This window comes from Melopsittacus undulatus, chromosome 7 (genome assembly GCF_012275295.1).
Source record: "Melopsittacus undulatus isolate bMelUnd1 chromosome 7, bMelUnd1.mat.Z, whole genome shotgun sequence".
Lineage (NCBI taxonomy): Eukaryota > Metazoa > Chordata > Aves > Psittaciformes > Psittaculidae > Melopsittacus > Melopsittacus undulatus.
This window is the reverse complement of record NC_047533.1, coordinates 67,758,867-67,772,159: the sequence shown is the minus strand read 5'-3', so window position 1 is coordinate 67,772,159 and position 13,293 is coordinate 67,758,867. Positions and strand designations below refer to the sequence as shown.

At 48.5% G+C, this 13,293-nt stretch overlaps 1 protein-coding gene across 6 annotated transcripts in view; it reads left to right on the top strand.

Moving 5' to 3' along the window:
* Nucleotides 1-1,522: 1,522 nt before the first annotated feature.
* PCDH10 (protocadherin 10) overlaps nucleotides 1,523-13,293 on the top strand; it is a 33,656-nt gene continuing 21,885 nt past the window's right edge. For 4 of the 6 annotated variants that reach the window (XM_034064648.1, XM_034064647.1, XM_031044977.2 and 1 more), the window contains exons 1-3: nucleotides 1,524-5,193; nucleotides 6,729-6,787; nucleotides 7,358-7,464. In XM_034064648.1, coding sequence (XP_033920539.1) covers nucleotides 2,590-5,193; nucleotides 6,729-6,787; nucleotides 7,358-7,464 — 2,770 coding nt within the window. In that variant the 5' untranslated portion in view covers nucleotides 1,524-2,589. Of the gene's footprint in view, nucleotides 5,194-6,728; nucleotides 6,788-7,357; nucleotides 7,465-13,293 lie in introns of all 6 variants that reach the window. The other 2 variants (XM_034064646.1, XM_034064649.1) reach the window with 2 other exon arrangements.

Sequence of the window (13,293 nt, the reverse complement as noted above, 5' to 3'; positions counted from 1 at the left end):
CACGAGCTGCTGGGCCGGGAGCGGCCCTTGAGTGATGCCGAGGTCGGTTTGGGTGCGGTGGCGTGAGCTTGGTTGTGCCCTCGCCGCCGGTGGCCCCGAGCTCCCCTCCCCGGGGTAGGAGCGCGGTGGCAGGGGTGGGAGCGCGGTGACAGGCGTGCGGCACGCACAAGTTTGGGGATGCGAGGAGCTGCGTTTCCGCGAGGGAAAACGCATCCGAGCGTACAGTTCATTGATATGTGTGGAAGGGAGCCGGTGCCTGCCGAGGGATTAGAGATGGGGTCAGAGCAGCAGCTGCTAGTACCTGCTTTGTGTTGCTCTTCATAAACAATAAAACAACATTTCTGAGGAAAAATACGAGTATTTCATCCTTTTTACTGTTACTTTCTCCATTTTGTGAAGTTTCGGACTTGGCTTCTCAGCTGTGCAGGGCCCATGGGCACCCCCCCCCATCTCGCCACCCCCGAGCACTGGCAGAGGTTTGGACTCCACCCGCGAACCCCCGCCTTGATCCCCCTCCCCCCGGGTGCGACGCTCTCCGCAGTGCCAGTGCGGCTTCGCAGCCAAAGGCATCGATCACAAACGTGTCAGCCGAGCACCTGACGTGCGATAGACACCATTGGTAGATGGACTTTATTTAGCACGGAGCTGCCTCCTCGCTGTCTGAGAAGGGGAAGCGGAGCCGGGCGGGAGGGTAGCCGGCTCGGGTTACCGACATCCGCAAGCCCAGAGCCCTCGGTGTAGGTTCGGAGCCTCCAGTGCCGTTAACAGCTTCGGCAGCGGGGAAAGCGGGTGTACAGTGAGCACCAACACTGGAAAACCACCAGACCAGGGGCCGTGAGCCCCCGCGGAGGCTCCCTGCCCGGCCCCGCCGCACCCGCGGGACCCAGTGACAGAATATATGACATGCCCGGCTTCCCTCTTCCGTTACGTTCGTGGAAGTTCCGAAGTGTAAATCAGGGGGAAAAAATAGGCGCAGGCTCATGGTACTTTAAATTGGCTGGAGCTGGAAACATTGCACTGATGGAAAGTTGCACTTTCTTCCATTGACTAATGAGCTAAGGCAGCCCGCTGCGGGTGTGTGTAAATAATCTCATGTTTCCCCTTGTTTATGCTCTAAAAACGTTAACAGCGCCCGACCTGGGGTAGGAGAGTTAGAACTGGTGGAAATTCCTTCTCCAAGGAGAGGGCTGTTAACGATTACCCGTGTGTCTGCGCTGACGACGTGCGGTGATCTCCCTGCCCAGCGGCTGCGGTGGGAGAACGAACGTTCTTGGAGGCGGAAAGAGCCTCGGGAGCTGCAGGGTTAGCGTCGCTCTGCCTGCCTGCCTGCCTGCCTGCCTGCCTGCCTGCCTGCCTGCCTGCCTGCCTGCCTGCCTGCCTGCCTCCCTGCCTGCCTGCCTTGCCCGTCTTCCCTGCCTGCGCGCTCGCCCGCTCTCCTATCTCTGACGCAAGATACTCGACGTGCTCCGCGGCCAATAGGGTGCCGCCCCCGGGGGCGTTGCTGCCGCCTGATTGGTTGGCAGGAGCAGAGCGCTGCGCAAAAACAGAAAAGCCGAGCGCTACCGGCTCAGAAACTGTCGGCAGAGATCAGAGGAGCTGGAGCCGGAGCGGGGGCCGGGACCGGGACCGGAGCCGGGACGGGAGGCGAGCGGCGGCAGCAGCAAGCAGAAAGACAGACACAGAGAGAGGGGCTAGACGCAAAAGCAGCAAGAGAGGAAAAAAAACTCATCAGCACGTCCATAAAAAGCAGAGTGATGATGAACATAATAATAAAAGAAGAAAATGAAAGACTATTAATAGAAGAAAGAAACAATTAAAATCTTTAAATAAATAAGAGGAAAGCCCTGAGAAATCGGGGAATGAAAGTTTTGGGTAGCAAAGCTGAGCTCTGCCTTTTTTTTACATGAAATCTTTTTGCGGGGTATAATTTTTATTTATTTTTTTTTTTTAATTTCGCGGGTTTCTGCATTTTCCTTGCATCTGAAGAGGGCATGTCCGCCGGCTCCTCCAGCAGCACCTACCCCTCCGGCTCCCATCAGGAAGACAAACCGAGGACAATCTTGAAATATATAACAATTTGCTCCTTGGGATTTGCTGCTGCTGCCTCCGCCGCTGCTGCTGCCGCGGTGCAGTGCCAAGACTCTCGGAATAAATAAAAGCGGGCTACTGTGTATCTCTAGATCCAACCAGCTAATAGCTATTATTAGTTGTCCATTTATTTCGAAGATCACAGATGAAGTGGGGACGCCTGTCTTCTTCATTGGGTCAGCGTGTGAAACAATAATACTCGTAACAAAAAGAAGGGAGATGGGGGAGAAAAAAAATCCTAACATGAATCAGAAGAAATAATATCTAGCATCCCCCCCCCTAAATCAACCACTTCCCCCCTCCCTTTCCTTCCCCCTCCCCCGATCCCTCTCTCCACACGCTCGCAGGCGCGGACACACACACACACACACACACACAGAGCTAGACACGCAGAGGCACACACGCTGTAGTGTGTATTTTCGGAGGAGGAGGTGGTGGTGGCTTTTGGAAAAAGAGGAAGAGGTGGTGTTGGGGAGGGGGGATCTCTTTCCCCGTTTGGAGATGATTGTGCTATTCCTCTTTGCCTTGCTCTGGATGGTGGAGGGGGCCCTTTGCCAGCTCCATTACACGGTGCAAGAAGAGCAGGAGCATGGCACGTTCGTGGGGAATATCGCCGAGGATCTGGGCTTGGACATTACAAAACTTTCGGCTCGCCGCTTCCAGACGGCGCCCAACTCCCGCAGCCCTTACCTGGAGCTCAACCTGGAGACCGGGGTGCTCTACGTGAACGAGAAGATAGACCGGGAGCAGATTTGCAAGCAGAGCCCCTCCTGCCTGCTGCATCTGGAGGTCTTCCTGGAGAACCCCCTCGAGCTGTTCCGGGTGGAGATCGAGGTGCTGGACATCAACGATAATCCTCCCTCTTTCCCGGAGCCCGACCTCACCGTGGAGATCTCAGAAAGCGCCACGCCGGGCACCCGCTTCCCGCTGGAGAGCGCATTCGACCCCGACGTGGGCACCAACTCGCTGCGCACCTACGAGATCACCCCCAACAGCTACTTCTCCCTCGACGTGCAGACGCAGGGCGACGGCAACCGCTTCGCCGAGCTGGTGCTGGACAAGCCCCTGGACCGGGAGCAGCAAGCAGTGCACCGCTACGTGCTGACAGCGGTGGACGGCGGGCAGCCCCAGCAGCGCACCGGCACCGCCCTGCTCACCATCAGGGTGCTGGACTCCAACGACAACGTCCCCGCCTTTGAGCAACCCGTTTACACCGTGTCGCTGCCGGAGAACTCGCCGCCGGGCACCCTGGTGCTGCAGCTCAACGCCACTGACCCCGACGAGGGTCAGAATGGCGAGGTGATCTACTCCTTCAGCAGCCACATCTCGGCCCGCGCCCGGGAGCTCTTCGGCATTGCGCCGCGCACAGGGCGGCTGGAGGTGAGCGGCGAGCTGGACTACGAGGAGAGCAGCGTGTACCAGGTGTACGTGCAAGCCAAAGACCTGGGGCCCAACGCCGTGCCGGCGCACTGCAAGGTGCTAGTACGGGTTCTGGACGCCAATGACAACGCGCCCGAAATCAGCTTCTCCACCGTCAAAGAGGCGGTGAGCGAGGCGGCGGCACCGGGCACCGTGGTGGCCCTCTTCAGCGTCTCGGACCGCGACTCGGAGGAGAATGGGCAAGTGCAGTGCGAGCTACTGCAGGGAGACGCTCCCTTCCGCCTCAAGAGCTCCTTCAAGAACTACTACACCATCGTCACCGAGGGGCCGCTGGACCGCGAGCAGCCGGGGGGCGACGCTTACACCCTCACCGTGGTGGCCCGGGACCGTGGCGAGCCGCCGCTGAGCACCAGCAAGTCCATTCAGGTGCGGGTGAGCGACGTGAACGACAACGCTCCGCGCTTCAGCCAGCCCGTCTACCAGGTCTACGTGAGTGAGAACAACGTGCCCGGCGCCTACATCTACGCCGTCAGCGCCACCGACCGGGACCAGGGCGCCAACGCCCAACTCGCCTACTCCATCCTGGAGAGTCAGATCCAGGGCATGTCCGTCTTCACCTACGTCTCCATCAACTCTGAGAACGGCTTTCTCTACGCCCTCCGCTCCTTCGACTACGAGCAGCTCAAGGAGTTCAGCTTCCAGGTGGAGGCCCGCGACGCCGGTGAGGAGCCTCAGCCTCTGGCCGGCAACGCCACCGTCAACATCATCGTGGTGGACCAGAACGACAACGCTCCGGCCATTGTCAGCCCCCTGCCCGGCCGGAACGGCACCCCGGCGAGGGAGGCGCTGCCCCGCGGCGCTGAGCCGGGCTACCTGGTGAGCCGGGTGACAGCGGTGGACGCCGACGACGGGGAGAACGCCCGCCTCACCTACAGCATCGTGCGGGGCAATGAGGCCAGCCTCTTCCGCATGGACTGGCGCACCGGGGAGCTGCGGACGGCGCGCAGGGTGCCGGCCAAGCGCGACCCCCAGCGCCCCTACGAGCTGGTCATCGAGGTGCGCGACCACGGGCAGCCGCCGCTCTCCTCCACCGCCGCCATCCAGGTGGTGCTGGTGGACGGCGCGGCCGAGCGGCCCGGCGGCGGTGGCGGCCTGGGAGTGGGAGCGGGAGCGGGCGCGGGGGGCGGCGGCGGCGGGTCCGGCGAGCATCGCCCCAGCCGCTCTGGGGGGGACAGCTCACTCGACCTCACCCTTATCCTTATCATAGCCCTGGGCTCCGTCTCCTTCATCTTCCTGCTGGCCATGATCGTGCTGGCAGTGCGCTGCCAGAAGGAGAAGAAGCTCAACATCTACACCTGCCTGGCCAGCGACTGCTGCCTGGGCTGCTGCTGCTGTTGCCCTTGCTGCAGCCGCCAGGCGCGGGCCCGCAAGAAGAAGCTCAGCAAGTCGGACATCATGTTGGTTCAGAGCTCCAACGTGCCCAGCAACCCGGCGCAGGTGCCGGTGGAGGAGTCGGGGAGCTTCGGATCCCACCACCACAACCAGAACTACTGCTACCAGGTCTGCCTCACCCCCGAGTCCGCCAAGACCGACCTGATGTTCCTCAAGCCCTGCAGCCCCTCCCGCAGCACCGATGCCGAGCACAACCCCTGCGGGGCAATCGTCACCGGCTACGCCGACCAGCAGCCCGACATCATCTCCAACGGCAGCATCTTGTCCAGCGAGGTAAGGCCCGGCCGTGCCCCCCCCTCCCCTCAGCCACCCACTTCCATGCGGGCCGATGAGGGACCCTTGCCGGCCGGCCGTGCCCCGCCGCTGCACCGTGGGCTTTCCCCCAGGCCCTCGGAGCTTCCTCGGAGCTCCCACCCCCCCTCTCCCTGCGCTTTGATTCCCACCTCGTCCTTCTTCCCCCCCCCCCTTTTATCCATTCCGCCGCCTCTCTCCTATTTTGCATCTGACACTTGGGAGGCTGCAGCGGCAGGAGGGGGGAGTGCGGCCCCCCGCTTATGGTTCCTTCTCCGTCGGGCTCTGGTACCGCTGCAGCCAAGCGCGTCCCCCCTCTCCGGTGGGTGTGAGGGAAGCTGGCCCCGGCCGGGCAGCGTCGGGTCGCGTCGTGGCACAGCGATCCTCCGGTACCCTTAGCTGCAAAGGGGTAGCCTCTGGGTTGGGCCAGGGGGGAGTGGGTTGCTGAGCTCAGAGGCGTAATCACAGGGGTTTCTGAAGCAACGCTTTAAACCTGTGTCTTTCTTTTCTTTTTCTTCTTGAAATCTTTGGATGTGCGATTAAGGCTTTGGGGGAACCCCCCTCTGGGACTGTGACAATCTCTACAGTTAGCAGCAACTTTAATTAATTTGTGGATTAGGGTTTACTAATTGACTTTTCTTTCCTCTATCTGAACAGCTCTTTATAACCCAAAGCTGAGTTCACAAAGGAAAGCATCAAGAGTTTCCGTGAAATTATATGCAGAGACTTAACATCCCCTCCCGTTAAACATGTTGCCTGTATTGTGTTACCTCGTGTGTAGAAAATTTCTATCAAAGCATACGCCATGCCATAATACTACTCTGCTAATCATTTTCTACTGGATTAGCTCATACAAGCTCTCAGTACCTCTCTGCCTGTGCACTAGTGAAAGCAACATGTTCCCTATCAACATGAATACTGAAACATGAATACTGCCCAGCTTGGCAAAAGTGGTTTGAGTGACAGTTTTTACAGTGTTAAGTTTTGCAGCAAAATTCCTAATATGGGCTTGTAAGATTGACCTTTCCTCAAAATATCTATGAAACTCTGTTTTCCGTTGCCTTTTTAAGGGCTTGAGGGTATGTCAATGTATTTTCTTTCTTAGGGTGCAGTAACTGTACTGTCTCCCTCTATTTTTATACCCTTGGAATTAAAACCAGGCTGAAAACTAGATGACAGTAAGTTTTCTCTCAGACTAAGTAGTACACAACTCTAGAAATAGTTCTGCTGGGTTTTGTGGGAGTCCTTGTGTTGCTCGACAACATGCACTGTGAGAAAACGTGTCAGAATCTCACCCCAGAAAAGCTCAGGAAAAAATCCTTCATGCCTTCCCATCTGTGCGAGTAAGAGCTGTGTTTTTCGCCCCCTTAACATCCTAGAAACAGCTTGTGTAGGCCTACCCACAGCTAAACATTACCATTTATAGTGAATATGGTGAGGCTCTCTGGTATATTTTCTGAGGTTGGTTATAGAAATATCAAAGAGTTAAAATACTTCCCAATATTTTCTTTTCCTAGACAAAACATCAGCGTGCTGAGCTCAGTTATCTAGTTGACAGACCCCGACGAGTAAACAGGTATGAGCCCCTTAGCTTTGTTTTCCTTGTGCATGCTTTAGCAAGTCTGAATGGGGTGCAGAATTGTGTTTACTGCAGATGTAAAATACCAGTAAAGCCATGGGAAATGGAGTGTGTAGTTGTACTAAATAAAACACTATCGACTAAAGGAGTTTGAATTACAGCTTTTCTGAACTGGTTTCAAAACCAGCTGAAAAGAGAACAAATCTCATATTGTATCAGTCTAAAATGTGCTTTAAATACTTAAGAATGGTTCTGTAGGGTCATCCAGAAAACATTGGGCTTCCTTGAGGTAAAGTGGAGCTATCCATATTGAGTAAAAGCTGCCAAATTCTTTATACCGATTACATGAAAACCAGGCAGAGTGATAACACTTGGTGTCCATTTCAGCTAGCCTGCCGAGGTCCAAAAAATGCCAGTTTTGTTAATGGTGGGCAGAGCATCTCTGCAGCAACAGTGCAGCAGGCAGGAGGGGGTGAATGCAGCACCGTGTTTGGCCATGTGATGGCAGAAGAATGTTTTATGAGTTCCTCTTTCATGATTCTAATGTGAAGATGTTTCTGTGTCTAGTTCTGCATTCCAGGAAGCAGACATAGTAAGCTCTAAGGACAGTGGTCATGGAGACAGTGAGCAAGGAGACAGTGATCATGATGCCACTAATCGAGGTCAATCCTCTGGTAAGTCTGAAAAGAGAATGGAAATAGTAGCTCTTTAGGTAGAGACCCTAGAAAGAACAGTTATTTATAGGAATATAATACAAGAGTGGCATAAATAATGTGGGCATATTGTATGGGAGGCTGGGTTTAAGTCAGCTTACTACTACACCTACTTGGGCAAGGAGATGATTTTCAACCCGTTTTATTCATGGGGCAGAGTTTATTTTACTCCTTTGGGGGGAAGAGGGGAAAGCTGGGGTTAGTGTGTTATTCTGAATCATTTGCTGTAGCAAAACTTCCTGCACATTAAAACAAAGTTGTTGCTACCTTTTGTAATGCATTTTTTTCCAGCAGCAGCCTTGCAGGAATTCAGAGCACTAGGCAATTTTGTTTAGTAGGCACTTCAGCTGGCATAGCAGTGTGAAGTGCAGGGGGAGTTCCCAAGGGAAAGAATGAACCCAGGGTTTGAATGACAGCCAGATTGTGAGGACTTTCGCTGGGGATCAGTGGAGACACATTGGGTGCTCTGAATGTGTAATACTGTAGCATTTTTGAGGATTGTTTTTTAATTCAAATTGAGGCGCCATATAGTGTAAGTGATCTCCATGTTAATAAGGCCAAGGTATTCCTAAGTACATCTGTCTCAGTCCTGAGAAAGGAAATAAGAGCTTTAAAAGATTGTGATTTGATTCACCTAGAAAATATATACATTGCTGTGTTATCTCCATGTGTGCAGCTTTCTGTCTTTGCTCTCATACTGTCAGCTTTCTGCTGAAAGGGACATTTGTTTAGAGCCTATGCATTAGAATTCATTCTCACCCTCACACTGCATTTTAGCCACCAATGCTTGTGCTTTCTTCCCTGCCGCAATCTCCAACGGTCTGGTGTGTCTTGATTCAATACAGTGATTTCTTTCCCTTGTTTGCTCTATCATGTATAAGGATCTGCTGCAAGTGTGTCATACAAAGTACTGCCAGAGTCTCTCCAGTCATGTTTTTTTTCCCCTGCCCCCCATCTTAGAAGACACCAGGAGAAGGACTCAGTGCTGTCACAGCAATGCTGTCTCACCCACATGCTCTGTTAACCTCCCCTATTTATTGCTTTTTGAGCAGAGCCTTGGGTGATATGGTTTAGTGTGAGGTGTCCCTTCCCATGGCAGGGGGGTTGGAACTTGATGATCTTAAGGTCCTTTCCAACCCTAACTATTCTATGATTTTGTGATTCTTTCTGCTGTAGTCACTGTGCCCTTAACGATGGGAAACACAGGCACCAGGGGAAGAGGGCCCCTTTATATTGCTGCAAGTCATTAATATGCAGACCTAATGAGACTTGAGAAGAGCCAAGAGTCTCCGGAGCTCCCTGCTTCTTGCAGGGCTTCATGCTAAGTGAACAGAGTGTCTATTTTGTGTCTGGGAACCTGACAACAGACCAGGTCTTGCCAGAAGTTTACATCCAAACACAGAGCCTCTTTCATTTTTGGCCTATATATGGCGTATGATTTATTGTTGTTTTAAAAAGCCGTGTATTTAGACTCCCCCCACCCCTTCTTTTGCACTGTTTCTGATGCAGCAATCAGTGCTACTGAGTTATAAAAAGCTCCCTCTTCTGCTGCCCTCCCTGCATTCCATTTTTTTTCCTTTACACATTTTACTGCAGCAGTCATCTCAATGAACATTTCAATCAGCTTAGTCCCTCAACATAATGAACCGTAATAACCAAACAGGAGAGAAAAGAATAAACATCTGCAGAAGGGGCTGGATTTGACTGATGGTGGAAATGTAATCATATAGTTGCACATCAACTGAAAGCTATTCTCTTTTAGATGCATTCAGTACTCATTGTTGTGCCTCTGCTCTTTATTCTCTCTCTCCATTTTAAAAGTAGTCTATATCTCAGATATGAGCACTGGCACTACAGTCAAACTTGGCATTAGTCTTTAGCTGGGTAAATACTTCACTTTCATCATCTCTGTTTTATCAAAATAGGAGAAAAAATCTATACTTTGAAAATAATCTCAAATCTTTAAGAATCTCATGCCATTTATGAACTTCTGTGTTTTCCATGGTGATTACATATGAAGAAATGAAAGGTGACAAGTTTGCTCTGCTCACAAGTCACTGTTTGAACTGAAACCTCAAATACACAGAACTTCCAATTTAACACATCAGTGCTGTGATTTGACAATAATTCGCATGCACAATTTTTAACTGCTAGTTCTAGATAAGTATTTAATTACAAAGACCTGTAAAACCTGCTTTAGTCTTCTACATACATATAATACAGTTTTCCTGTAAGTTTTGGGCTGAATCCTGCTGTCATGATGCAAAGACTGTGCCCCTTGACCTCAGCAATGACAAGATATTTTGATATAAAAACTTCACTCTTGCTATTAGGTTTTGGTGGTGAAATTTATGGGGGAAAATAGGAGCATAAATTTTACTTGATCTTGAATTGCTAAAGGGTACATCTGAGGGAATGCTTTCCCAGTTTTCCAGTTGTTCTGATGCTCTATGATCAATTTGTTCTAAATTATTGAAGGAAAACACAGTGGTGGATAACATGGCAGAAGTTTGGGCTGTTCTGGGTTTTGGTTTGTTTTGGTTTTGTTCTGTTTCCTGATAACAAAAAACATCCTATTTGTTTTCCAAAGCATTGTATTTTCATCCAAAAATATTCAGTAGGTAATCCACACTGACAAGTAGAACTTACTCCATACCAGTTTTAATCAGCAGTATGTTCTGCTTGCAAAACATCATTTTACTGTTCTGTACATGACTTTTGTTACTATCAACAGTGAACAGTCCTATGGCACATGAGTAGCTATTCTGTAGTAATCCATTGCTAGCCAAGCTGACTAGCCATGGCCACAGTCAGTTATTAATTGTGAAGGAAAACATGCAGGATGAAAATCTGTCACCATGTTGCAGATTTATCCTGCACGATTATTTAGTGACAATTATTTAGCTGTTCTATGTATCACTAAATGTTTTACTATGTTTTGAAATAAGATTCTAATTCACCTCTTCACAAAATGTATTTCCTTAATAGTGATTTAATCATGGTTTCAAACATGCTGGAGTGTATGTAAGAGATTCATATTGTTCCCTTTAAGGTACCACCTGAATGTCTCCTAATTATCCACATTCTTACCTATCTTAATGTCTATGAAGTATAAAAGTACTGTTGTCTGCATTTAGTGGGGAATGGCAAGTAGTGGGGTACTCAAGAGCCTAATTTTCACAGACTGAGTAGTCATTTCATTAACTGGGATAGGAATCTAAGCTTTTTGCAAAGCAACTTTCTGAAAGTGAAGAAGTGCAAGACGTTTTTGGCAAGCAGAGGAGGTGTTTCTCAAACCCAGAGTGTGTATTCTAATTACTTGTGCTCTTCTTTGAAAATTGTTGAAACAAAAGCTGCTATTTGTTGTAGAGCAAATACAGCTAATACAACACTACTACCTATTATTAACACACTATATTTCAATCATGTTCTGTAGGAGTGATTTCTAAGCGTGAGGTTAGTTTATTTCACATGGTTGATTAAATTCTTGGCCTCCCTTGTGAAACTGCCAGCTTGGGTGCCAGTTAATACTCTGCGTGCATGTATGTTTAAATTGTATGATTAGACACCTGTCCTGCGAGATCTGGACTCATGCCATCAACATTTTTCATATGGCTGCTCACTAGCTACTCAGCTTTCTCAAGCCACACATGCAGACTTCTTCAGAATGCTACCTTTGCTTCACCTTTTGCACTGCATTGGCATGATATGCACTTCAGGAGGGAATCTTCAAGGTGTGGAAGCTAAGTATGTGCTGTCATGTATATACCATAAAATGCATCAGATTTTTTTTTAATATATATAATCCCCTGAACAGTATATGTTGGCTGAGATCTAAAATCAGGCTTCCAGTACTTGACTTTATGAAGGGAATTGGTAAGGGTCTAATACAAAGGCACAGGGTGAAATATTGCCCCACACCTCTCCGGTAGAGATTAGGTAAACCCTAAGAGGGTTAGTATGCACTATTGGAGAATAGCTGTGATATTTCAGTGTTCATACAGAGAAGAATTTGAGAAGTCAGGAGAAGAATTTTAGTTATAAAGGGACAGAGAAAACCAGTATTCTTTCTGAGCCTGTACAGAGTGACAGCCCAATCCAGTTTTGAAGATCACTTCGGCTAAGAGTCTATCTCGGATAAAGTGAGAGCAAACATGAAAATGGCTTAGAAGAGTGCTTTGGCTCAAGTTGAAGGCAGTTTCTTTCTATTTTCTTTCCTTGGGCTACATGCTTAATAATGGTCCAGATAGGGCTTTGAAGTTGGAAGAGCTGAATATTGAAGACGTTGTGTCTTTATTCATCTTCTTATGCAGATGAAGTCAGTTTTATCCAAGGCAGCACACCAATTACGTGTCAAGAAAGAATGATAACAACTCTCTTTCATAAAGTCTAGTTCTTCAGTAGAGTCTTCAAGAAAGGAAGTTAACATCATTATCCTTATTTACTGACACAAAACATGAATCATAGGGAAATGAGTAACTTGCTCAAGGTTATACTAACCAAATAGTTGTTCTGGTAATGGAGCTCTGAAAAGAAGGCCTGATTCCTTACAACACGCATGTCTTGCATCTAACTAGCTTTTGCTAAGAAAAGGTACCATGGAAGAAACAGAAAATGCCATTTAATTGCAAGTAAAAGTTATGGAAAAAATTACACATGTGGGAGAAAAAAACACTTCTCAGTAACAATACTATGAAAATATTTTGCCAACATTTAATTTGTATCTTTTGTTTTTATTACGTTGTTTACTCAGTAATACATATGAGTGTGTTCATTTATTATGCTAAAGGCTTGGTATATGGCTCTTCTCCCTTAATTGAATTAAGAAAGAGCGCATTGTTTTTAAATTGTTTTAGGCCTAAACTGTCTTTCAAACCGTTTATAATTCAATAAAAATAGAAATTTTTATTTTCCCCTTTTACAATAGGAAAAAAGAAGTGAACTGGGGCTATGCTTCAGAAAGGCAACACTGCCAAGTATCTGATTCAAAGCACCTATGTTCAGGAAGTTCAGATGCAGATACCAGATACTTAACTCCTTTGCTAGTTTTGGATTTCATTGGAGGGAGGGCAGGGGCTCATTTTCCTTCAAAATCTGCAAAGTTAGAGTTGTGTGAGAGCTCATATTGCCACTGGCCTCTCTAGTAATAAAGACTTCAGCAAACAGGAATGAACTAGTGTCCTTTGCCATGAGCTTTTATATGTATACTGTATTTGAAACAGTGCGGTGCTTATCATTTTTCAGCAGTTCAAGTGCACTCTCTATTTGTATCCACAGAGGACATTTGAAATTCATAATTCAGAGTCACCTTTAAAATCTCAGTTTAACTGCGTGCAAGGTCTAATATGATAACTAAATGAAAAATATAAAGCATTTTTCTGTAATGTGGATTTGCAATTATGATAGTTTAGTTCTGAGGGATCATATATATAACCAGATTTATGAGGGAGATGAGATGGAAGTGTTATACTGCTGAACATTTCTTTTTGTTATAAATCAAGAACATGATTCTTAGCGTATGAAGGAGTTCCATGCTGAATGTCTTACTTTGTTAACCATGGTATATCCTTCCTTCTTGGAAAACAGCAAATAGCCTTGCCTGGTGTTCCTAATGCTTTTCAATTAGAAACAGAGAATTCTATACCATGACCCTCAGGAAACAGGTGGAGAAAGCATAGCCAGCATTCATATCAGAGTCAATGTAAATATACATGGGTGCCCAGAGATTTCAAATTCAGACTGCCAATCTTAATTTCTCCCCTGTCAAAATACTAAAACCAAGGGCTTGGA